Source organism: Saimiri boliviensis, chromosome 1 (assembly GCF_048565385.1).
Source record: "Saimiri boliviensis isolate mSaiBol1 chromosome 1, mSaiBol1.pri, whole genome shotgun sequence".
Taxonomy (NCBI): Eukaryota; Metazoa; Chordata; class Mammalia; order Primates; family Cebidae; genus Saimiri; species Saimiri boliviensis.
In genome coordinates, this window is record NC_133449.1 from 140826273 (window position 1) to 140851218 (window position 24946).

The 24946-nt window shown below is 58.9% G+C and overlaps 1 protein-coding gene across 6 annotated transcripts; it reads right to left on the reverse strand.

The window, feature by feature from the left end:
- Nucleotides 1-896: 896 nt before the first annotated feature.
- DPEP1 (dipeptidase 1) lies at nucleotides 897-23972 on the reverse strand. Of its 6 annotated transcripts, none has more exons than XM_074405250.1 (11): nucleotides 23889-23972; nucleotides 7553-7764; nucleotides 3593-3725; nucleotides 3220-3352; nucleotides 2615-2765; nucleotides 2365-2434; nucleotides 1932-2108; nucleotides 1767-1851; nucleotides 1613-1688; nucleotides 1350-1485; nucleotides 897-1274 (listed from the first exon to the last, which is right to left on the reverse strand). In XM_074405250.1, the coding sequence occupies exons 2-11, from the start codon at nucleotides 7654-7656 to the stop codon at nucleotides 1107-1109; spliced, it is 1233 nt and encodes a 410-aa protein (XP_074261351.1). In that variant the 5' UTR covers nucleotides 7657-7764; nucleotides 23889-23972; the 3' UTR covers nucleotides 897-1106. The 6 variants fall into 6 exon arrangements, with proteins under 6 accessions (XP_074261351.1, XP_074261349.1, XP_010330838.1 ...); XM_074405248.1 differs by having other exon boundaries at nucleotides 2579-2765; nucleotides 23889-23925; XM_010332536.2 differs by lacking the exon at nucleotides 23889-23972 and adding an exon at nucleotides 21439-21630 and having other exon boundaries at nucleotides 2579-2765.
- Nucleotides 23973-24946: the final 974 nt, after the last annotated feature.

The following is a 24946-nucleotide window of genomic DNA, read 5'->3' on the forward strand; positions in this document are numbered from 1 at the left end:
TGCCTGGTTCTGCTGCTCAAGGTGTCAGGACCCTGCGGCCAGACTCATTCAGACCCTGCCTCCCCGTTTACCAAAAGAGACAGGGCCGGCACACGGTGGCTCACACCTGTTATCCCAGCACGTTGGGAGGCTGAAGAGAGATCACCTGAGGTCAGGGGTTGAAGACCGGCCTGGCCAACAGAGTGAAACCTCCATCTCTACTGAAATTAACTGAGGGTAGTGGTGTACATCTGTAGTCTCAGCTACTCAGGAGGCCAAGGCAAGAGAAGCTCTTCAACCTAGGAGGCGGAGGTTGCGGTGAGCCGAGATCATGCCACTGCACTCCAGACTGGGTGACAGAGCAAGACTCAGTCTCAAAAAAAAAAAAAAAAAAAAAAAAAGGCTGGACAAAGGGAGTGGTTCTGCCAAGGTAGATTCCTGGGTCCTTAGCTGTGTTCACAGAACCAGAATGGGCAGGGGTGGGGGTGTGTGAGCAGGGGTAGGGCTGTGCATGTGCAAGGGTGGGGTGTGCATGTGTAGAGGTGGGGACATGTGTGCAGGGGTGGGATGTGTGTGTGCAGGGGTGGGGGTGTGTTTGTGCAGGGGTGGGGGTGTGTTTGTGCAGGGGTGGGGGTCTGTGTGTGCAGGGATGAGGAGTGTGTGTGCATGCAGGGGTGGGGGTGTTTGTGCCCACCAGTGCGTGGCTGGAGGCGTCCACTGGAACCGAGACCATGTCCCTAAAGACACGCAGCATCTGTGGAAAGCCCTCTTCATATTTCCCGAGCCCTCCTGGCTGGACTGAGGACTCATCACTCCTGTGCCCAGGTCCAACCAAGAGCCATTTTCACAAAACACGCTGTTATGTGAAGACAGCATGGGCTCCCAGGCTGGCTGCCAATGACACATACCCTAGGACATGACAGGACGTTGCTTTTATTAAGGGCCTACTGTGTACACGTGTCCTGAGCTGTCCAGGCATCTTGCCCCACCTCCTATGAACCCAGGCGCCTGCGCAGAAGACACTGGTCCTTGCCATGTGGGCGCCAGTGTTCCTGGCATCTGGCATCCTCGGGGCAGGTGTTCCCTGAGCTCCCGGAGTCGTAAACGGGGCTCTGGTCTCCCGGGTGTCACAGGAACTGCAGACAGAGGAGCAGGGGAGCAAGGGAGGCCAGCAGGAGCCCCTGCCGGTGGTAGAGGCTGGGAGCCCCGGAGTAGCCGTACTTCGTCCTGCAGGAGCCTTCCAGCTCATCCCACGGGATGGGCTCCTCCTCAGGAGCCTGCGTGAGGTCTCTGACCTGGGGACAGACATGGGTAGGCAGCCTGCCTGCTGATAGGAGTAGTGGAAGCTCAGGGGATCGTCCCATCCTTACCTCCTCTACGGCCTTGAAGACCCTCAGCAGGTTACCAGCCAGCGCGCCCCTGACTTCTGCCTCCGTCCAGTTCCTCCTGAGCAGCTCGGCAATGAGGTCTGGGTACTTGGAGACATCCTCCAGCCCCTCCGGGAGCCTGCATTGAGGCCAGGAGAACCTGGGCCCCCATGCCAGGACCCACGTCCCTCCTTCTGCCGCCCCATCCCACCGACGGGGTCGTGACCCTCCCAGCTCATCCACAGGACGGAGTTCTCACCCCTTACCTTGGGACACCATCGAAGTCCCCACCAAAGCCCACGGCTCCAGCTCCCGCCACCTTCTTGATGTGGTCCAGGTGGTCTGTCGGGGGAGCAGCAGGTGTGGGTCCCGAGGGAGACGCTCCCCACTCAGCCCCTCGGCCACTCACACCTCACCTACCGGCCACTTGGAACAGGGTGGCCTTGTTTGTGCAGGAAACATAGTTGTTGTAGAAGTTCACCATCACCAGGCTCTCTCTTTCTTTCTGCACAGGAAGACAGGGTGGAGCTGAGGCCTGAGGGTGCCTGCCCAGGGAGGCGGGTGGGGGTGCCCCCTGGGCCTCACCACCAGCTGCAGGACGTCGTCAGGCACGTTGCGCCGGCTGGTACACAGGCTGTAGGCCGAGGAGTGGCTGAAGATGACCGGGGCTCTGGACAGCCGCAGAGTGTCCTTCATGGTGGCCACAGACACATGAGCCAAGTCGATCATGACCCCCAGACGGTTCAGCTCCTTCACCACACGCTAGGAAGACAGGGCCACGTCCACCCTCACAGTCCCCCAGGGCCAGGGCTGGACCAGGTGTCCGTTAGTCCTTCAGTGCCTGGAAGTCCGGGACCACTCAGGGCTCAGCACCCACCCTGAGGGGACGGCTGCCAGCTCCATTTTACAGACGAGGAGACTGAGTCCCACTTGTGAGCGGCATCATTCCGGCCACCCTCAGGACCCTCTGCCTTCTCTGAGGGGGTGACTGGTGACTGGCCCCTCCCGCCCCACTCACCTGCCCAAAGGGTGACAGGCCTTGGCTGTAGGCATCGCTGTCTCCCGTGTCCACCAGCCAGTTGTCAGCCCTGTGGGAGCAAAAGGCAGGTCCCCAAGTGGTCAGCGGCAGCCTCGGCCTCCCATGACCCAACAAGCAATACCTGGCCTGGGACTCACAGGCAGAGGGGATGGGCTGAGGAGGGTGGCAGGGAGTGTCCGCCCTACCCTCCTACCCGTAGCCCAGGGGCCTCCTGTGGGGCGTCACGCACCAAGGCGTGTTGCAGCTGTGGGTGAGGGTCAGGTACCGCATGCCCAGCTGATAGAGTGCCCGAAGAACGCCCAGACTGCTGTCAATGGAGTGGCCGCCCTCCACACCAATCAGGCTGGCCACCTTCCCCTCCCGGAAGGCATTCTGGATGCCTGTGGGGATAGCCAGATGCAAGGGAGTGGGTGCCTGGCATTGGGAGGGTTGGGGGGGGGTGCAGGGATGTAGGACCTGGCGTCGGGAGGGTAGGGGGTACAGAGGAGGGGGCGCCTGGTGTCTGGAGGGTGGGAGATATGGGGGGAGGGGGTGTCTGGAAGGTGTGGGGGTGCAGGGGAGCGTGCCCCTGGCATCTGGAGGGTGAAGGGTATGAGGGAGGGGGTGTCTGGAGGGTGGAGGGTGCAGGGGAGGGGTACAGGGAGGTGGCGCCTGGCTTCTGGAGGGTGGGGGTATGAGGGAGGGGGTGTCTGGAGGGTGGAGGGTGCAGGGGAGGAGTACAGGGAGGGGGCACCTGGCTTCTGGAGGGTGAGGTATCCTGACCAGCACTTGCTGCTCTGGATAAGTGCTGGGTGGGGGGACTTGGGACCCGGAGGACCCAGGCCAGGATCTGACCTTCACTGCTGGTGACACACAGGAAGGTGTCGGGGTACATCTGGCACATGCGCTGGACCACGTCAATCTGCTCCAGTGTCCTCCTCACAGTGTCTTTGTTCTGGGTGTCGCAAGGCGTGTACACGGACCAGAACTGGGGACCACAGGGAGTCCCAGGAGCTGCTGCAGCCAGGTCCCAGCCCACCCCTCCATGCCTGCTGGAGTCTGATTTCCCACCCCCCCCCCAAGGAAGCCATCCCTGAGCCTGGGTGCTGCCCTTTCGAGGACCTGTGGCATCGAGGGACCCTGGAGGGACAGCACTGCCAGTGCCAGGCCCAAGACAGGAGGCGGGGTGACCCCATGCATGGCAAGCACAAGGCAGGGCAGGTGGTACCTGGCCCCCTACGAAGCCAGCCCTCAGCTTGGGGATGTTGGTGTGCGTGCCAGCCAGGGTGCTCAGGTTGGCCCTCTCGTCCTGCAGACGGTTGTTGAACATGTCCAAGAGCTTCCAGGGGAGGTCGTTGTGCCTGGAGTGGTGGGGGGAGGCCAGGCAGTCAGGACAGCCACTGGGACCCAGGGGCTCCTCACATGGGCGCAGGGCCAAAGTCCAGGCTGCAGAAGTGATGGATCACCAGCCACCTGAGCACACCTGTGCAGGGTGCGCCTCCCAACTGTGCTCACCCCCAGGGCAAGGTACCGCTGGCCGGGAGCTCAGGGAGCCGGGTGGGCCACCCCTTCCACGGTGTGTGTCTGTGGAGGTGGCAGGGGGTGGACCTCAGTAGTCAGGACTGGGGATGTGGGCAAAGGGGCAGGGGCCTGGGGGCAATATTGCTTCTGAGAATTTTCTGTTTAAAGGGCAAATTCCCTGTTGGGGAGTACAGCAGGTGGCTGGGTAATCAGAACAGCCTATTCTTGGGGGGTCTGGCTCCCCCATCCTCCTAGGGAGGAGGGCGATGGGAACAGGCTTTGGGGGCAACCCAGGCCTCTCTGCTGCCTCCGTCTCTGGGGAGGAGCCCTGCACCCAAACTCCCATCAGATCCTCTCAGCTTCCAAAGGACTGAGGTTCTCCAAGGTCTTCTTAGGAGCTGGTGGTGAAGGTGAGAGCTGTGGAGAGGAGAAAGCAGAGAGAAGGGAACGCAGCGGCGGGAGCTGAGGCTGTCAGAGCTGGTGGCTAAGTGAGGGTCTCACGATCTGAATCCAGCTGCCCAGGCAGAGGCCAGGAGCAAAGGGAATCCATCCTCATCAGAAACGCTGTTCTCAGGCCTGTGCAAGCTCCAGCTTATGATGTGTTTCACCCAGCAGGTCTGAGCCCCCGGGAATGAGCGGGCCCCAGTGCCGCTCCATACAGTCCTCGCCCTGATTCCATGACCTGGAGGCTTTGAGGAGGATGAGAAGGGGCTGGGGCCTGGCCCTCACCCTGGGGGATGCCCAGGTTCCCCCTCCTCACTGGGTCTGGGGCCTCAGGCTCCTTCCTTAATGTGGGCTGTCTGCGGGGGGCTGCCTTGTGAGGGTGTGTGCTGGGATGGGACACGGGGCACCTCCACATCCAGTTTCCAGCTCAAATTCCAGACCTGCCCCTCTGTGCCTCAGTTTCCCCATCTGTAAATCAGGATGTCTTGGTGCCTTCCTCAGAGGGCAACTGGGAGAGACAGAGGAGTAACCATGTTAATAATCTCTAGCCATGAGCCCTGAAGATGATCTTCACGACCCCACCCAAATCTACCTGCCTTAAATGAGATTTTCAAATCAAGTCCACCTACAGAGCTCCTGCTGAGGGAAAACCAGGGGAGGGCTCTGCCTTCCTGGGTCCCTGCTGCCCCTGACCTCCCCTGGGCTGGTGCCCTCAACCCCAGCTTGGCACACTTTCCAGCCCCACCCCTGAGCAGACGGACAGGCACATGCCTGACACCAGTGTCAAAGTCACTCCCAGAGCTCCTGCGACAAGGAGGAGGTCTCTGGTGACAGCGGGTCCACGTGACGGCCTGGGCTGGCACCCACCTCTCCCCAGCCCCCGGCACAGAGCGACTGCTCAGGACGCATTTGTTGCGGGAACCATGAGCTCCAGCCAGGCCTCGGGGGTGGCCTCGTTGCCGGGGTGTGGCCCTGCACTGGGCACTGTCCTGGGCAGGGCTGGGTGGGGTTCCAGGAGCAGACTTGACTCCCCGGCCTGACTGCATCAGCCCGGGATGGGCAGGGATTCCCACACCCCAGGAGCCGGCGTGGAGCGAGAGACTACAACAGGCTGCTCTCTGCTGGTCTCCATCCTCCTCCCGCAGCCCCCCACTTTTTTTTTTTTTTGAGACAGGGTGTCACTCTGTTGCCCAGACTGGAGGGCAGGCGTGCAGTCACAGCTCACTGCAGCCCCACCCTCCGGGGCTCAAGCAATCCTCCCAAAGTACAGGGACCGCAGGTGTGAACCACCGTGCCCAGCCAGCCCTCTCAGCTCTTGCTGGAAAAGATGGGAGGGTGGGGCCCCTGGTTTCTCAGTGGGACAGAGGCCATACCTGCCTTATGCTCAGGTCAAAATGCAGTTCTGCAGCTAATCAGACCCACCCTCCTTATCTGTGTGGGCTGGGGCAGTGCCCTTCACTGGCACATGGAATTGGTATCCTGCTCCGAGGATCGAGTAAACGTGCTGGATGGCAGTGAGCACACACTCAGGCAGCTGTTCCCGGGAGGGACTGCTGGCCGCCCCCGCTACCCCTTCTCCTTTTCCTTTGTAACTTTAAAGCCCCCCATTTTTAGCAGGCACACAGCATTTAGGACTGAAGCTACCTCCCTGCCCCTGTGTCACTGGGTGTGGCTGTGTAAGTTGGGTCCTGTGACAGCTGTTTTTTTTTTTGAGATGGAGTATCGATGTCGCCCAGGCTGGAGTGTAGTGGTGCCATCTTGGCGTGCTGCCATTCTCCCACCTCAGCCACCGGAGGAGCCTGGATTGCAGATGGGCACCACCACACCCGGCTGATTTGAAGTAAAGATGGGGTTTCACCATGTTAGCCAGGATGGTCTCGATCTCCTGACCTTGTGATCCACCCGCCTCCGCCTCCCAAAGTGCGGGGATTACAGGCGTGAGCATAGTCCCTTCCTCCCTTCTTCATCCCTCCCTTCTCCCTGCTGCCCGTGTGCAGACGTGAGGGCAGAGCGGCGTGGCCACCTTAAACCATGAGGGTGCGGGCAGTGGCGGCCGTGCAGGCCCCCACACTCCCTGCTGCTGGAGCTACTTCTGTGTGTCTCTCACCTGCTACAGTCACTAGCGCATCAGCTTTGCCTCCGCCTGCCAGGCCTGTCTGGGACAATCCCAGATCCCCGAACCTTCCTGGCCATTGGCTCACTTGGGACCCTGCTCAGCCCCACCACCTGCACTCAGATCCCTCCCTGTGTGGCCTGGGGTCCCCCTATGGCCGGTGGCTTCAGCCTGCCCTCACTGCTGTGGGACGCCCAGTCCCTAGGCCCAGACCCTCTCCTGCCACACAGCAGGTATTGCAGGGTGGGAGCCTCCGTTCCCCACTGAGCCCATGTGAGGGGACTGACCCCTGGAGCACCAGGTGACGGGCCAGGAGGAAAGCTTTTAACAGAGCTTTTTTCTTGGACAAAGCCCAGAGGCATCTTCCAGGTGGAGACACTGCCGGACACAGGGCAGACTACCAGGGAGCCTCCTGCCCAAGCACGGAGCCAGTGTGAACCTGGTCTGAGTGTGATGCCTGGAAGCAGGAGGCCCCCATGGCAACCCAGTGCTGGGGTGCTGGGCCAGGAGGGGCGGGGAGGAGGGTCAGGTTCCCAGAGAGTGGGAATCCTGACCTTGTAGAGACTGAGAGAGAAGCAGGTGACACAAGGGCCCCAGTGAGGTCAGGATGGGGGTGGGGTGGGCACAGGCAGAGGCTCCAACAGGGCCCCAAGCCACATGGGCCTCCCCTCGGAAGAATGCAGGCTGTGGGAGCCGGAGGAGCCAAAAAAATGCTGGCAGAGAGGGCCCTGAGACACCACCCCACCTGCAGCTTTCCAGAGAAGCTGAGGCCCAGAGGGGCACAGGGCCTCACCGTCCCCAGGCACAGACCTCACTCTAAGCTTAAGGGCCCAGGAGCTCAGGCCTTGCCTCCTTCCTGCCCCACTCCCTGCAGACCTTCATCTGCTGAAGACTTTGGGGGCCCTGAGAGACCCCACACAGCAGCACGAGCCAGGAAAGGGCAAGGCCCTGGCACAGCCGCCGAAACTGAGCCCCAAGCCAAGGCCACATGAGCCTCACCCCAGCTCCCCCAATCTGGCTCCCAGCCCTGGCTGCCCCAGCCCCAGCTCCCCCAGCTGCCCTGGCTCCCAATCCTGGTTCCCTAAGCACCTGGCTTAGATGGCTACTCACCCGTCAATGACAGGGGTGTCCCTCATGATCCTCTCTGCTTCGTCCCGAAAGAAGTCTGCAGTGCACACGGTCACAAGGGGCCAGAGCCACCATCCGGTCCACATGGTGAAGTCCCCGGGGACCTGCCTGCCTTGCTGCTCGGTGCCTCTGTGCTGGCCTGGCTGGCTGCCGCTGGAGAAGGATGAGCTTCGGACCGTGAGGAGCCACTCCACCTGCCAGGGGAGGCACCAGAGGTCTTCGGTGGAAGTGGTGATCGCTGGGCTCTCTCCTGTTTACAGCTTTCCATGTTCAATAAGTAACCAACACATTCCCCGAGAGTGGGTAGAATGGAAGGCCAGACACCCAGTGACTGGGCGTTGCTATCTGGGCTAGGCAGAGGGGTATGAAGAAGCTGGGACCGGCCAGGCGTGGTGGCTCACACCTGTAATCCCAACACTCTGGGAGGCTGAGGTGGGCGGATCACCTGACGTCAGGAGTTCAAGACCAGCCTAGCTGACGTGGTGAAACTCCATCTCAACAAAAAAACAAAAATTAGCCGGGCATGATGGCAGGTGCCTGTAATCCCAGCTGCCCAGGAGGCTGAGGTAGAAGAATTGCTTGAACCCAGGAGGTAGAGGTTGCAGTGAGCTCAGATTGTGCCACTGCACTACAGCCTGGGTGACAGAGCAAGACTCAAAAAATAAAATAAATAAAAGAAGCTAGGATCCCAGACCCAGGGTGGGGGCCAGAGCCCAGGTGAAAGGATAAGACCCTGGCAGCAGACTGAGGGAAGGCCTGACATAGGGCCAGTGGCGAGGGGGTGTCAGCCTTGCTGTGCTGCTGCTGTTACTATTATTTCCACCTCCCTCAGGACCCAGGGGCCTAGAGCTGCAAGTGATCAGTCACTCAAATCGTCCATTCTCAGGAAGCACCTCTTTCCACGTAAGAAGAATTTTCCCAGACTCGCCATGGGGGATAAAACATTAGGACGTTTCAGGAAGGTGCTAAACAGCCCAGGTGTGCCCTGACTGATGCCTGCCCTAATGCTGAGAGGTCTAGTCTCCCAGGCTCCGGACGCCTGCCCTAATGCTGGGGGGTCGGCACTCCCCGGCCCCCCGATGCCTGCCCTAATGCTGAGGGGTCGGCACTCCCGGGTCCCCGACGCCTGCCCTAATGCTGAGGGGTCTGGTCTTCTCTGGACCCCGACGCCTGCCCTAATGCTGAGGGGTCGGCACTCCCTGGCCCCCAACACCTGCCCTAATGCTGAGGGTCTGGTCTCCTCTGGCCCCCGACACCTGCCCTAATGCTGAGGGGTCGGCACTCCGTGGCCCCTGACACCTGCCCTAATGCTGGGGGGTCGGCACTCCCCGGCCCCCGACGCCTGCCCTAATGCTGAGGGGTCGGCACTCCCCGCCCCACCGACGCCTGCCCTAATGCTTAGGAGTCAGCACTACTCTGACTTCCAGCATCACAGGGACCCACACTCCGGCCACAGGGCTTCTGGCCGAGCAGCTGGACTTTCCCTTAGAACAGGCGCCTTTCCAGGCCTGGGCAGAGCACACATGAGTCGCCCAGGGGCTTCTGGGAACACAGTGGCCTGGTGGTCCCTGACGGAAGAATGCCAATCCCAGGGCTGGCAGTGTCGGGGGTTCTTGAGGACAGCGACCTGAGGAGCAGGGCTAAGCCAGGCCTCCTGGGAGGAGGAGAGAAAGCTGGTCAGAGGTTTGGCAGGCAGGAGACTGGCAGGGAAGGAGGGTTGCCTCGGCTGGAGTGCAGTGGCTCCATCTCAGCTTATGAAACCTGTACCTCCGGGGCCCAAGTGCTCCTTCTGCCTGAGCCTCCCGAGTCGCTGGGAGCACAGGTGTGCCCCGCTCAGCCTCCAGAGTCACTGGGAGCACAGGCACACACCACCATGCCTGGCCTCCCAAGTAGCAGGGACCACAAGTACCACAACCATGCCCAGCCTCCTAAGTAGCTGGGATCACAGGTATGGACCACATACTTCAGCCTCCCGAGTTAGGACCCCCTGGCCAACATGGTGAAACCTTGTCTCTAGTAAAAATTCAAAATTAGTCAGATGTGGGGCCAGGCATGATGGCTCACATCTGTAATCCCAGCACTTTAGGAGGCCAAGGCGGGCAGATCATTTGAGGTGAGGAGTTTGAGACCAGACTGACCAACATGTAAAACCCTATCTCTACTAAAAATACAAAAAGCCACAGTGCCCAGGCCGTGATAAATAGTATTTTCATTCAATATTTTTAAAAGATTAGAATTCATGGCTGGGTGCCATGATTTACACCTGTAATCCCAGCATTTTGGGAGGCTAAGGCTGACAGATCACGAGTTCAAGAGATCAAGACCATCCTGGTTAACATGGTGAGACCCCACCCCCATCTCTATTAAAAATAAAAAATTAGGCCGGGCGCGGTGGCTCAAGCCTGTAATCCCAGCACTTTGGGGGGCCGAGGCGGGTGGATCACGAGGTCAAGAGATCGAGACCATCCCGGTCAACATAGTGAAACCTCGTCTCTACTAAAAATACAAAAAATTAGCTGGGCATGGTGGCGCGTGCCTGTAATCCCAGCTACTCAGGAGGCTGAGGCAGGAGAATTGCCTGAACCCAGGAGGCGGAGGTTGCGGTGAGCCGAGATCATGCCATTGCACTCCAGCCTGGGTAACAAGAGCGAAACTCTGTCTCAAAAAAAAAAAAAAAAAAAAAAAAAAAATTAGCCAGGAGTGGTGACACGTGCCTGTAGACCCAGCTATGGAGGAGGCTGAGGCAGAAGAATCACTTGAACCCAAGAGGCAAAGGTTGCCGTGAGCTGAGATTGTGCCACTGCACTCCAGCCTGGGAGGCAGAGTGAGACTCCGTCTCAAAAAAAAAAAGTGGGGTGGGGTGGGGGGGAAGAAGTAAATATCCAAAACTGGGTTCCTGGCCAAGACTGGATAATTTATAAAGGAAAAAAGGCATAATTGACTCACAGTTCTTCGTGGCTGGGGAGGCCTCAGGAAACCTGTAATCATGGGAGAAGGCGAAGGAGAAGCAGGCATCTCATGTCGTAGCCGGAGAGAGAACGTGCAAGGGGAAGGGCCAGACTCTCTTAAAAACCAGATCTTGTGAGAACATGCCCACTACCAGGAGCACATGGGGTGAGCTACCCTCACGAGGCAGTACCCTGCACCTGGTCTCTGCCTTGACACGTGTAGATTCTTACCCGAGATGAGATTTTGGGTGGGGTGCAACCCTGCCACCCACCTACACCCTTCAGGGCCCAGTACAAAATGAACATGTAGCGCCCTTATTCAACCATCATGAGAATTTCTGGCCTCACCGTAGGCGTGTGAGCTCTTCCGAGCACCAGACCCGGCCGAGGGCCTGGGAAAATGGCCCCGTGTGGACGGCATTTTGCCCCATTCCTGAGACTCTAAGCCCCTGACTTCATTCCACATGAGGCTGGCCTGGTCATCTGTGGGTGCCCCTCTCACAGCCGCCGCGGAAAGGCAGCGTGGGAGAGCCGGTCACCTTTCTCAGCCTCAGCCTCTTCATCTGTAGACGCCATTGAGAAACCTACCTCACAACCGTCCTGCTGTGAGCACAAATGTTCCCGCCACTCGGAACCACCCACAGGCCAGCCCGTTGCCTTCAACCTGTCTTCTCCCTAGGGTTTGATAGTTTGTCCCGGCTCTCCAATGGCCCTTCTTTTCCTGCCCTTCACCAGGTGCCCTCGTCATCTTCCGCCTCCCAAGCTCTGAGCTCTGTGATGTCCCTCCTGACCCCAGACCCTGCCTCATCCACCCCGCTGCCCCCAGCTTGGAATCTCAGGGCTCACTTCATTTATGCACTGGAGGTCTCCCACCTCTGTTTGGTTTCTTTTTTTTTTTTTTTTTTTGAGATGGAGTTTTGCTCTTGTTACCCAGGCTGGAGTGCAATGGCGCGATCTCAGCTCACCGCAACCTCCACCTCCTGGGTTCAGGCAATTCTCCTGCCTCAGCCTCCTGAGTAGCTGGGATTACAGGCACCCGCCACCATGCCCAGCTAATTTTTTGTATTTTTAGTAGAGACGGAGTTTCACCATGTTGACCAGGGTGGTCTCGATCTCTTGACCTCGTGATCCACCCGCCTCGGCCTCCCAAAGTGCTGGGATTACAGGCTTGAGCCACCGCGCCCGGCCGGTTTCTAGTCTTGATAGAGTTTGGATGCTTGTCCAAATCTCGTGTGGAAATTGGATCCCCAGGGTTGGGAGTTTTGGGGTGCCAGGGACAGATCCCTCATGGATGGCCTGGTGCTGTTCTGGAGGTAATGAGCCAGTTCTGCTCTGATGGTTAAGCCAAGCCTGACGCCTCCCCCATCTCTCTCACTCCCTCTCTGCACGTGATGCCGGTGAGGCAGAAGAACGGGGTCTGGGGGCAGGGAACCTAAGGCCAGTTCTCTCGGAATCCAGGAAAAACACGGAGGGCTGGGCGCGGGGAATGGGAGCTCAATATGTGCTGACTTCCTAAAAGAGAAAACACCCAGGTCTCGGGGTACAGAGTCCGAAGTCAATTCGTGCTGAATCAAGGAAAAACACCTGGGGCTGAGGGCAGGGAACCTAAGGCCAATTAACGCCAACTTCCAAAAACTAACCCAAAGGGGAAACCCCACGCCCAGTAGCGAAGGATCTGAGGCTGCTCTGCCTCCAGCCCCTCCTGTCACATCCCAGGTAGAAAGGGAAGTACCAGGGCCTGGCGGTGGGCATCCCTTCATCTTCACAGACACAGCTCCCCTCGGCCTTAGATCAGCCACGGACCACGTCTTTCATCTGGATAATGGGTAGTCGATAGGAACCACGAAAAGCGTGCTTGAAATGCAGGAAACTGGCGGTCGCGGGGGCTCATGCCTGTAATCCCAGCACTTTGGGAGGCCGAGGCGGGCGGATCATCTGAGGTCAGGAGTTTAAGACTAGCCCGACCCACGTGGAGAAACCCTGTCTCTTCTAAAACTACAAAAATTAGCCAGGTGTGGTGGTGTGCGCCTGTGGTCCCAGCTACTCAGGGTGCTGAGGCAGGGGAATTGCTTGAACTCAGGAGGTGGGGGTTGTGGTGAGCCGAGATGGAGCCACTGCACTCCAGCCTGGACAACACAGTGAGACTCTGTATCACAAACAAACCCCCCCAAAAAAACCCAGAAAACTCTGTAATAGGGCCCACTCCCGACCCACACCCGAGTGCACTCTCCCTTTAATAAATCCTGTGTTTGCCGCTTCCCTCATCTGCTTTGTTCCTTACTGTGGATGTTTCGTCCAATTCTTTGTTCAAAACGCCAAGGACCTGGAAAATGACACTCCAGCCCTCCTTCCCCTGACACCTGCTCCTCCCCTTCTGCCGTGACTGGAGGCTCCCTGAGGTCCTGGCCAGCGGCAGACACTGGCGCCAGGCTGCCGGTGAATTCAACCCAGAGTCCTCCCCTGCCCTCCTCACGGATCAGCAGCTTTGCTGGATGTGCATGTTGGGTTGTAAACCTTTTTCCCGAGGACACGAACGTGCCACAGTCAGTCGTGCACACGTGGCTGATGGGAGCCACGTCCTGTGGGCCTGAGCCGGCTCTCTGTGATGACGGTGCTCTTCCCTCCGAGGTGTGGAGCCCCGTTTCCTTGGAGATCTGTGCTTCTCTGTCACGTGCTCTCGTGTGAGGCTTTACTTTGACGCTGGAGCTCTCCTGCAGCCTCAGGTTCAGGGCCCTTTCCAGCCATCAGTCTTCCTCCTCAGACACCTCCTTTCGGGTCACTGTCGGGCGCAGGTTTCGGGCCAGGCCGAATGGGAGGCAGAGCTGCTTGGAGTCAGCTATGCTTGGTTTTCTTCCATTGTTTGCTGGATGGAAGGCAGACTCGGCTCCACTTGTTCATCTGGACCCTTTGCTGAGTTTGCGGGCTTCCGTCCGTAGCTGGTGATCTCTGTCACTTCTTTTTTTTTTTTTTTTGAGACTGAGTTTCGCTCTTGTTACCCAGGCTGGAGTGCAATGGCGCGATCTCGGCTCACCGCAACCTCCGCCTCCTGGGTTCAGGCAATTCTCCTGCCTCAGCCTCCTGAGTAGCTGGATTACAGGCACGCGCCACCATGCCCAGCTAATTTTCTGTATTTTTAGTAGAGACGGGGTTTCACCATGTTGACCAGGATGGTCTCGATCTCTCGACCTCGTGATCCACCCGCCTTGGCCTCCCAAAGTGCTGGGATTACAGGCTTGAGCCACCGTGCCCGGCTTTTTTTTTTTTTTTTTTTTTTTTAATGAGATAGGGTCTTGCTATTCTTCCCAGGCTGGACACCAACTCCCAGGCTCAAGCGATCCTCCCACCTCAGCCTCCCAACTAGCGGGGTTCACAGTGGCTGTTTTTAAAGTAACTGCCACCACACCCAGCAGCAGTTTTAAATAGCTACCCTGATTCTCCAAAACATATTTGGGGAAAGGCGTCCTGACTTTCTTCTGGCTGAGGGTGGGTTAGGATGATGTGTCTGTCCGGGTCGTTCTGCGGTCAGTTATTCCATCAACTGTGAGCATCTTCCTCACTCTTGGGCAGTCACACAGGTGGCATGTGCACAGACTCCCCTCCGGCTTCCTCCTCTCTCGCTGCAGCACCCCGGAATGCTCCCAGGGGGTCCCCAGTCAGCCTCACAGACTCACTCTTCCATCCACTTCCTCATTCCCAGAAATGGGTCGGAGCCTTTGCCTGCAGCGGTGGCCTTTCTGTTCCGATGACTGCGTTATTCTTTTTTAATTCCCTTCCTCTTGCCTTTGTGGACAGGAGCGTGGGAGATGCTCGTGCCTTGCCGGACGTCTTGACATAGAGGGTGAAGTCCACAGGGTCATGGTGGGAAAGGCTCAGGCTGTGTTTGTAATTCTGGGTGTGCATCTTTCATGTCCCTGACTGACCAGGGTCCTTCTCCTGCCCCTCCCCTCCCCTGGCCAAGGTGAGGCTTAGAAAGACAGCCTGGCTTAGGAGTCCTGGCCCCAAACGTTAATATTTAGAGAATTGTTGCTCAGAGAGCCACTAGGGGATGGGAGAAGCACTTTGTGATGAGCCTGGGCTCCTGCATCAGAGACTCCTGGTCCACATTCCTGTCTGTGGCAGGTCCCATCTCCAGAGATGGCTGCCCTGAGGACCACCCCATACTCACTCCTCACACGGTGGTGCTGACCCAGCTCTGTCTGTTGAGAGGCAGGTGACAGCCCCAACAGAGAGAAGGCAGGGGCTCAGACACCGAGTGTATCTGTGTGTCCACCTGGCCCTGTGTCCCCGAACTGCACACAAGACACCACCACAGGCCTATCAGATTCACCACTTCTGCACAAGTAGCCACAGGCAATGGGGACCTGCCCACGCCCCACACACCTGCACACACCCGGATCATTGAGAACACGGCAGACAGAAGCATCTGGACAGGTCGCAAGCCCACGTGGTCAGATGTCCACGTGCCCAGAACAGTCACATGCAGACTTTCCCACATGCGTTAAGTAAACGCACACTCAGATACTACACACGTGCACAGACACGTACCCCTGCCCACGTCAGCCTGTCCTTGTACCTGCGAGAGCACGAGCCCATATCCGCGTGGGGCCCATGTGACCACCCACGGGGCCTGGTACAGCAGCCCCCAAATAAGCCTTGAGGAAGGCACGCCCATGAGCGTGAGGCTCCACAGCCAGCCCGGCCCTGTCTCTTTCCCTGGGAAGCCTCAGCAGCACCCGTCCCTCTTCGGGCTCCTGACCAGGCTGATATCTGCACTGGGAAGTCCACAGGCTCCTCAGCCTGCAGGCCCAGCTGCAAGGGCAGCACCCCGGCTTCTGCCCCCAGTGCCTCCCCCCAGCATCCAGCCCACCCTGAAGCTGCTGGCTTCCCTGAATCCTCCTCACTACACCCAGGCCCTCCATGGCTGCCCCCACCACTCTGCCCCTACACCCCACATCTGTACCAGGGCAGGACCTCTTCCTCCCAGTGAATCCCAGTGAAGCACCTCTCAGGTACTCCTCAGTAGGCTCCCGGCTCCCATGAGGTCGGAGCCCCTCAGCCTGGCCTCCCTGCACTCCCTCACCCACCCTACAGACATAGTCACCCCAGAGGCCACCCTCTTAGCCCTGCCTGGAGCTGAGGCCCCGCCCACTTCCATCATCCAGGACTCTTACCCTTCGCTGCCCAAGATGTCGCCCCATGGCATACAGTAGGCGCCTACTAACTGAGGTTCTCCCTCCCTTATGGTGGATTGCAGGCAGTCAGAGAAGACAGGGGCTTTCGGCCCTCATGTCAACCCTGGGACTCAACCTGGCTCCATGCCCCCCCAAAACCACAAGCCCTGGCTCCTGGCTCCCCGAGACTCACCATGAACAAGACACAGGCACCTCCGAGCAGCTCCCCCAGCCCCAGGGAGACAGATCATCTCCTGCGTCCCAGGTCACAAGGCTTGAGGGTGGTTTCTGTTTCTCACCCACAGAACTCCAGCTACAAAACAGCCACCTCCTCAAGAGAAACAGTCCCCAGGCCTGCACAGTACCCGGGAAAACAGGGCTAATGCCCTCCAGGTGTCAGCTGGTTCTCGTTTCCGAAGACACTCACGCACTGAGTGAGGCCGTCAGCATCCAGCCAGCCCATGGCTCCTGGCCAGGCCGGGGAGCTTGCGCTGGGTGACCACCCTTCAGGGTCTCTCTCAGGCTGAAGGCAGCATCAGGTTGAGTACTGAGTTGGGAGATGGGGAGGAGGAGGTGGGGGCCTGAGCGCTTGGGCCCCTCCCAACGAGCCCAGAGGGTCTCAAGTGGCCCGGGGATTCCAGGCCATGTGTTCCCCCACCAGAGCCCAGCCACCTCCCTGACTCCCTGGTGGAGGCTGACCCTGGCCTTGGGGTTGGGACAAACTGCCGTCAGTTTCTTTATCTGTCAGTTCGAGGAAGTGATCTCCCTCCATTCCCAGACAAGTCCAAGGATCGGAATGTCCTCTGGCAGAGCCACAGGGGCTTTTGAAATCAGGAGGTTCTGCGGTGGACCGGGCTGAGCTGGAAACTGGGCTGCACCCAGACACCTTTGGAATTCTGAGGTTTCAGTGGGAGGGGGGCATCTTCAGTTGGTTCCAGTAAGCGGAGGAGGCCAGGCCTGTCCCCGACCCCGCCAGAGCAGGTGGAGACCCAGGGCTGCTGCTGGACCAGTCACTGGGGCCTTGGAGTCTCACTTCTCCAAGCAGCCATGGTGGGAGCAATGGGAGGAAGAGTGGGGGCTGCAGAGGGGGGTGCAACGGGCTGCGGGGGAGTACAGGGGCTGCAGAGAGGTGAGCAGAGGGGGTCACAGGGGGCGGCACAGAGGACACCTCCAGAAGCCACAGGCAGAGGGTGCTGGTGGGATGTGCACAGTCAAGAGCAAAGTAAAACCAGTTTTGTGTAGGGGTCCCACTGTTCTGGTGAGAATAAAATACATATTAATGTATAAGTTACAAAATGTGAATTGTGCAATTTTGCCTGGGCATTGGGGCTGGGCCTCCAAGTGGCCAAGCAGGCCCTGTCCCGACTCACTTGTGCCCTCTCTGTTCCACCATCCAGATGAGGAAACTGAGAGGCTAAGTCACAAAAAGGAAGAGGACGAGGCTGGGCACCGTGGCTCATGCCTGTGATCCCAGCACTTTGGGAGGCTGAGGTGGGCAAATCATGAGGTCAGGAGTTTGGGACCAGGCTGGCCAACATGGTGAAACCCCATCTCTACTAAAAATATACAAACTGAGCTGGGCGTGGTGACGGGCGCCTATAATCCCAGCTACTTGGGAGGCTGAGGCAGGAGAATCACTTGAACCCAGGAGGCGGAGGTTACAGTGAGCTGAGATGGTGCCACTGCACTCCAGCCTGGCCACAGAGTGAGACCCTGTCTCAGAAAAAGAGGAAGAGGAGGATGTGAACCCCAGCCATCTGGAACAGGCCTGTGCCCGGACCCTGAAAACCCAGCCTGAGTTAATACTCACTCATGTGTCCCTCAACGCAGGGCGCGTCCCGAGACATCAGCAGCCAGGTGATGTCACTGTCATGCAAGGGTCTCAGCTGCGCTTCCACTCACCCAGGTGGCAGGTGGCAGAGGCTTACCCAGGCTTCAAGGCGTAGCCCACTGCCCCCAGGCTGCTACCTGGACGGTGTGTGGTCGTGCTGAAACCGCAGGCCACTGGACAGGGTGGAGAGCATGTGTGCCACTGAACCCGCCTGAAGGTGGAGAAGGCGCAGAGGAATGCAGCATTCCAACCTACAGACTACCACCACGCACGCCGTCCGCCGTGGACCAAAACACCCAAGCGGGTGAGTGTGCACAGGTGCCCCTTGACTTAACAATTCCCCCAGGAAACCACTGTACACTGAAAACACCTTCAGCATCTACCTCCCAGGTTCAAGCGATTCTCCTGCCTCTGCCTCCTGAGTAACTGGGATTACAGGCGTGCACCACCACCGGCTCATTTTTGGAGTTTTAGTAGAGACGCGGGTTCCCCATGTTGGCCAGGCTGGTCTCGAACTCCTGACCTCAAATGATCCGACCATCTCGGCCCCCTAGACTTTGCTGGGATTACAGGTGTGAGCCACTGAGCCCGGCCCCCTTCCAGCATTTTCTAGGCACAGACCTGCACGGGCATGGCCTCCTGTCCTTTGCATGCTGTTGTGTAAACAGTAGGAGACCTCTCAGCCTGGACCAGTCTACCTCATTCTCTAACATGTGCGCAGACACCCTGCTGAGGGAGCTCATGGGCCTTGTGAGGGCAGCGCTCCTCCCTTCCCATCAGGGCCCCAGTGCCTGCCTTCCCTCTCCCAGCTCTACCCAGCTCAGCCCGGTGTCTTCACTCTGTGCCCTGGGGCTTCACGTGCCAAGCCCTCAGCACCCCACCTCTCTGCCGCTCCCTCTCCCTCACTCCAGCTCCACCCTGTCACGACTCTTGGCAATTTGAATAACAGAGAGGACTGTCTTAAACCCTGGCCAGGTAGTTCCCTGATCTGCAAAGACCTGTACTGCCCTTCCCAGCTCCGAGGACCCAGACTTCACTGCAGTCCCAACTCCCCGAGCCTCTCTTCCCCTTCTGCTCCAGGGCCAGCCTGAGAACTCCAGCCTCACCCCTATTCCCTGCCAGACTCCGTCTTCCCCTCTGGAGCAATCAAGCCTCCTCAGTAAAACCTGCAAGGTGCAGTGGCTCACGCCTGTAATCCCAGCACTTTGGGAGGCTGAGGCAGGCGGATCACGAGGTCAGGAGATCAAGACCATCTGGGCCAACATGGTGAAACCCCGTTTCTACTAAAAATACAAAAAAATTAGGCTAGGCGCGGTGGCTCACACTTTGGGAGGGCGAGGCGGGTGGATCACGAGGTCAAGAGATCAAGACCATCCTGGTCAACATGGTGAAACCTCGCCTCTACTAAAAAAATACAAAAATTAGCTGGGCATGGTGGCGCGTGCCTGTAATCCCAGCTACTTGGGAGGCTGAGGCAGGAGAATTGCCTAAACCCAGGAGGTGGAGGTTGCGGAGAGCCGAGATCGCACCATTTGCACTCCAGCCTGGCTAACAAGAGAGAAAGTCCGTCTCAAAAACAAAACAAAACAAAACAAAACAAAAAAGATGTATACTTTTTAAGCCGGGCACAGTGGCTCAAGCCTGTAATCCCAGCACTTTGGGAGGCCGAGGCGGGTGGATCACAAGGTCAACAGATCGAGACCATCCTGGTCAACATGGCGAAACCCCGTCTCTACTAAAAATACAAAAAATTAGCTGGGCATGGTGGCACGTGCCTGTAATCCCAGCTACTCAGGAGGCCGAGGCAGGAGAATTGCCTGAGCCCAGGAGGGGAAGGTTGCGGTGAGCCGAGATTGCGCCATTGCACTCCAGCCTGGGTAACAAGAGCGAAACTCTGTCTCAAAAAAAAAAAAAAAAAAAAAAATTAGCTGGGCGTGGTGGTGCACGCCTGTAGTCCCAACTACTTGGGAGCACGTGGCAGGAGAATTGCTTGAACCCAGGAGGCGGATATTGCACTGAGCGGAGACTGTGCCTGGCACTCCAGCCTGGAGACGGCACTGAGCAGAGACTCTGCCTGGCATTCCAGCCTGGGAGACTGCACTGAACGGAGACCGTGCCTGGCACTCCAGCCTGGGAGACTGCACTGAACGGAGACTGTGCCTGGCACTCCAGCCTGGGCCACAGCACAAGACTCCTGCCCACTCCCTGGCTGCTCTGCGTCTGCTCTGCCTCCTCAGAGCATGCAGAGGGGAGAGGGCCCAGCTGTCCTGATCCGTGCTACTTTGAATTCGTGATCACAAACCTCAAGGGACCTCTTTGAGTCACCCAGGAATCCCAGTGCAGGTCCCAGACCAGAAGCATCAGCGCCATCTGGGGACGTTGTGGTGGGGACCTGCCTTGTCCTCGAGGTCAGCCATACACGCTGGGTGTCCACGGCCCCAGGGATGTGGATGCCTCGTGGCGACCCCCTCCCTCCACCCAGGGACCCTCATGGCACAGCTCCTAGCGCAGGGTCTGCCCGTGCCCACTGTCCCCCTCCTCTCCTGTGACTCTCTCTCTCTGATCCTCATAGCAGCTGGGCCACACTGCTCCTGAAACTGCTTCCGGCCTATCTGTCCCCAGATTCTGAGCCCACCCCCACACTGCTGACTCCCCACACTCCGCCCACCGGAATCCCTGGCCCAGGTCGGCCCCTGAAGCCCCAGGGACCCAGCCATCTGCTGTGCACCCAAGCTGGAGTTCAGGGAGCATTTTAAGTTCAGATCTTTGTTTGAGGAAGTCTCGCTCTGTCACCCAGGTGGCAGTGCAGTGGTGCGATCTCAGCTCACAGCAACCTCCGCCTCCTGGGTTAAAGCAATTTTCCTGCCTCAGTCTTTGGTGTAGCTGGGACTACAGGCACCTGGCACTACGCCCGGCCAACTTTTTTTTTTTTTTTTTTTTTTTTTTGACAGAGTTTCGCTCTTGTTACCCAGGCTGGAGTGCAATGGCGCGATCTCGGCTCACCGCAACCTCCGCCTCCTGGGGTCAGGCAATTCTCCTGCCTCAGCCTCCTGAGTAGCTGGGATTACAGGCACGTGCCACCATGCCCAGCTAATTTTTTGCACTTTTAGTAGAGATGGGGTTTCACCATGTTGACCAGGATGGTCTCGATCTCTTGACGTCGTGATCCACCCGCCTCGGCCTCCCAAAGTGCTGGGATTACAGGCTTGAGCCACCGCGCCCGGCTATTTTCTGTATTTTTAGTAGAGACGGGGTTTCACCATGTCGACCAGGATGGTCTCGAACTCTCGACCTCGTGATTCACCCGCCTCGGCCTCCCAAAGTGCTGGGATTACAGGCTTGAGCCACCGTGCCCAGCTTTTTTTTTTTTGTATTTTTAGTAGAGGCGGGTTTTACCATGTTGGCCAGGCTGGTCTCAAACTCCTGACCTCAAGTGATCCACCCGCCTCTGCCTCCCAAAGGGCTGAGCTGCCAGGTGTGAGCCACCACGCCCAGCCCATTTTCTCTTGCCTTCAAACTCAAACCCAGACTGCACAACACCAGCACCCTCCTGGGTCTCAGCCTCCACGATCGCACGAGCCGATTCTGCATGGCGAGTCTCTGCACATCATCTTCTGTGAGTGGTTTCTTGGAGAACCCGACAGAGCCCATTTGTCCAGAGCAAACCCCTACAGAACGCACGCCCCACCCTCCCCTCCTCCACTGCCCTCTCTCCTAGCTGCTGATCCCCACCCCTGCCCCAGCCTCATTGCCTTCTAGAGGTTGTAGCTACAGGGGACTTTGAGCTCAGCTGCACGCCCCCTTAGGAGGTCCTTAGAAAACGTTGCAACTCACCCTGTGGTCCCAGCCCCAAACCCGCCCCGCCTCTCCCCCCTGCTCTTCCCCTTCATAGCGGTCCCTCCCCACCTTCTCTCTCACCCTCCTCATGTCTCAGGTCCTTCTTCCCCACAGCTGCAGGCTGAGCTCTGATCTTGCAGTCCCTTGGAGCCGCCAGCATCTGTGACAGGCCAGGCACGAGCGCCTGATGGAGGGTGAGGAGGGATGTGGGGTCCTGTGTCTGGGGGTCACAGCTGACCCTGGTGGGCCCTGGCTGGCATCCAGGGCGGTGCGGCAGCTGAGCATGGCTGGTGGCCTGTGCCATATGGGTCTGTGCTCCCGTGCCCACGCCCACGCCAGCTTGGGTGGAGTCTGGCGGCCGGACTGTTCACGTCTGGGCCTGAGTCTGTGGTGGATTTGCCAATGCCCGCCCTGACCTGCTCTCCCAGCCCCACTCTCCCGGATGGGCCCCGTGGGGGATTCTGAGGCCAGCCTCGGGCAGGGACCGTCAGGCTGGGGGCTGTCCTGGCTGAGGGGTCACCACCAGTGGCTTCACCAGCAGGTCCCTCTCCTGAGGAGCCCCTGTGTCCTGGGGGCACTGCCCTCTGCCCTGGCCATGACCTCAGAGGTCCAGCACAGCAGGGCAAAAGGGGCATGCTGCCGGCAACAGTGGCCTCTGGGCAGTAGAACAGGGAGGGGTTCCGGGAATTCGAAGGGGACGCCGCGAGCAGGCGGCGGGGACCTTGAGCACGGCACCCTTGGGCTTCGGTGTCTGTGAAACCGGTCTGAGGTGGACACTCAAGGCAAGGTGGGGCCTGGGGGCTTGGTCCTCCTCCAGCCGGCCCACTCCTCTCAGAACCACACACCACGGGCTGGCCAGGCCAGGCCAGTGCCCACTGGCACCCCTCCCCCATCCCCATGCAGCCCCTCCGGCCACACGGTTGACCCCACGCCCGCCTGCTGCAGCTGCCGCCCTCTGGTGGCCAAATCCTGATGAGCCACCGTGGGGTCTGTTCACTGGGGCCTTGCTGGGTCCTGCAGGGCCAGGCCCTGGGGGTTCAGCTCATGGAAGAATGAGCTGTCCCTCAGGGTGGGCTCCGCCTGTGAGCTCGGAGGACCTGGGAAAGCTGAGCAGGTGCCTGGGGCCACTACCGCCTCCATGGCTGTCCTGCCCTTTAACCCACGCCCTCACCACTGAGAGCGAGGCTGCTGTTTCCCCATTTCCCAGTCCTGGAAACTGAGGCAGAGAAGCCAGGCCCAGCCCACCTGGCTCATGGGAGGTGGACTGGGATGTGCTCACAGGACAGACATCCAGAGACGCCAGAGCTGCACAGAGCCCGCCGGCCCGCTCTGTCCCCACCACTGAGCCCCATCTCAGGGGCCGCTATGTCCCCAGTGGGAGCTGGGCCTCATCCCCCACCACTGAGCCCCCTCTCAGGGGCTGCTATGTCCCCAGTGGGAGCTGGGGGCCTCATCCCTCACCACTGAGCCCCCTCTCAGGGGCCGCTCTGTCCCCAGTGGGAGGTGGGGGCCTCATCCCCCACCTCTGAGCCCCCTCTCAGGGTGGCTCTGAGAGGCCACTTTGGGGCTCAGTGTCCGTCCACTGTAGCCAACGTCCCTCTGAAGTTACCAGCAGGGACTGAGGAACCCTCTCGCTCTGCTCCCAGCCTCTGTTGGGGATTCATCAGTCAAAGATGCCCTTTTGTCAAGGAGGAGATGAGGCCCAGTGGGAGACATTTTAGAGACACTTACTTGGGGGTCCCAGATGCCCCTCTGAGCTGCTGCATGGGGTCAGAGGCTAACTAGCAGGAATTCACCGAGAGATGTGAAGGCTACCTGACCATCACCATGAAGAAGGCGTCACTGTGTAACAGCCATCGGCCCCAACTCCAGACTCCAATGCCCCCAGAGCCCCAGGCTGTCTCTCTAGAATGTTCTATAACCCTGAAGCTCCCCCTGCCCCAACCAGGGAGCAGCTTTGATTTTCATTCAGTAAATCCTTTCCACCCCAAAGGGAAAGGTGGGGCAGGACAGTGTGCCCTGGTCTCAGCTGGGCAGGGAGGCACATGAGAGCACAGAGAATTCCAGAACAGAGAGTATGTCCAGGGCCCGGGCCCTCCTCACGCAGCTTCCGGGAAGTGTTCGTGGAGGAAGGGGCATGTGAGCTGAATCCCAAGGCTGCGCAGGACTGCAGGGGCCCACAGGCAAGGAAGAAACAGCCGATGGCGGGGCCGGGGGTGGGGGGTGGGGCGGTCTCTGGAGGGCCTGACGGGTCCAGACCTCATCCTAGTGACCACGGGAGGGCTTGTGGGGGCAGACAGGAGGCTCAGTTTCCCATCAGCAAGCGGCGGGTCTGCGAGCAGCTCTCCCACCCACCTCCACCTGCCCCTCACACCTGGTCCCACCTCCCAGAATCCCAGGAAGCCACAGCGTCACCTGCCCCTCACACCTGGTCCCAGCTTCCACCTGCAGTGGTGCCCTGGGCTCCTCGGTCACACATCCTCAAGTGAGCACCCCAGTCCCCTGGGCTCCCAGCTCCCTGGGGCACTCACCCTGGCCTCTGCAATGCACGCTTGCTCTCCAGGGAGGCCCCAGACTAGGCAGCTCCCCTCCCACGCCAGCCTCACAGCTGGGCTGGCCCCACTCAGCCACCTGCTGCCCCTCCCAGGCCTCTCTTCAGGGAGGTGAAACTGCCCTATTTCCTGCAGGAACCCTCTGTTCTTTGAAAGTAGAAAGAGGGGCCGGGCATAGTGGCTCACGCCTGTAATCCCAGCACTTTGGGAGGCCAAGGCGGGTGGATCACGAGGTCAAGAGATCGAGACCATCCTGGTCAACATGGTGAAACCCCGTCTCTACTAAAAATACAAAAAATTAGCTGGGCATGGTGGCGCGTGCCTGTAATCCCAGCTACTCAGGAGGCTGAGGCAGGAGAATTGCCTGAACCCAGGAGGCGGAGGTTGGGGTGAGCCGAGATCACGCCATTGCACTCCAGCCTGGGTAACAAGAGCGAAACTCCGTCTCAAAAAAAAAAAAAAAAGAAAGTAGAAAGAGGACAGAAATGGATTAGGGGAGGGAGTGGAGGGGAGGGGAAGGTTGAAAAGGGCTGGGGTCAGGTCAGAAGGAAGGGCTGTCTGCAGGAGGGAGAGAGGAGGAGGGAGCTTTGCGCCCTGACCTCCCCCAAGGCTTCTGTGGAGACCAGACCGCCATTGTAAGACTAACAAATTAGCTACAGATTAGAAATGATGGTTTAGGAGGCAGGGCTCGGTGGCTCACACCTGAAATCCCAGCACTTTGAGAGGCCGAGGTGGGTGGATCATGAGGTCAAGAGTTCATGAGCAGTCTGGCCAACCTGGAGAAACCCCGTCTCTACTAAAAATACGGAATTAGCTGGGCGTGGTGGCGCGTGCCTGTAATCCCAGCTACTTAGCAGGCTGAGGCCTGCTAAGAATTGCTTGAACCTGGGAGGCGGAGGTTGCGGTGAGCCGAGATCCCGCCATTGCACTCCAGCCTGGGCAACAAGAGCAAAACTCCATCTCAAAAAAAGAAAAACAAAAAGAGAAAAAGAAATGATGGTTTAGGGCTATTCTGGACAGCCGGCTCTGGAGTAGCC

Bases quoted from the DNA above. Each gene is read 5' to 3' on its own strand.
- DPEP1 (XM_074405221.1), bottom strand. From the start codon at position 10,585: ATGCCTGCTTCTCCTTCGCCTTCTCCCATGATTACAGGTTTCCTGAGG. The intron at 1,486-1,612 runs GTAAGGGGTGAG...GCCTCAATGCAG, and splicing joins GACTTCGATGGTGTCCCAAG to GCTCCCGGAGGGGCTGGAGG. The intron at 1,275-1,349 runs GTAAGGATGGGA...GTCTGTCCCCAG, and splicing joins TCTTCAAGGCCGTAGAGGAG to GTCAGAGACCTCACGCAGGC.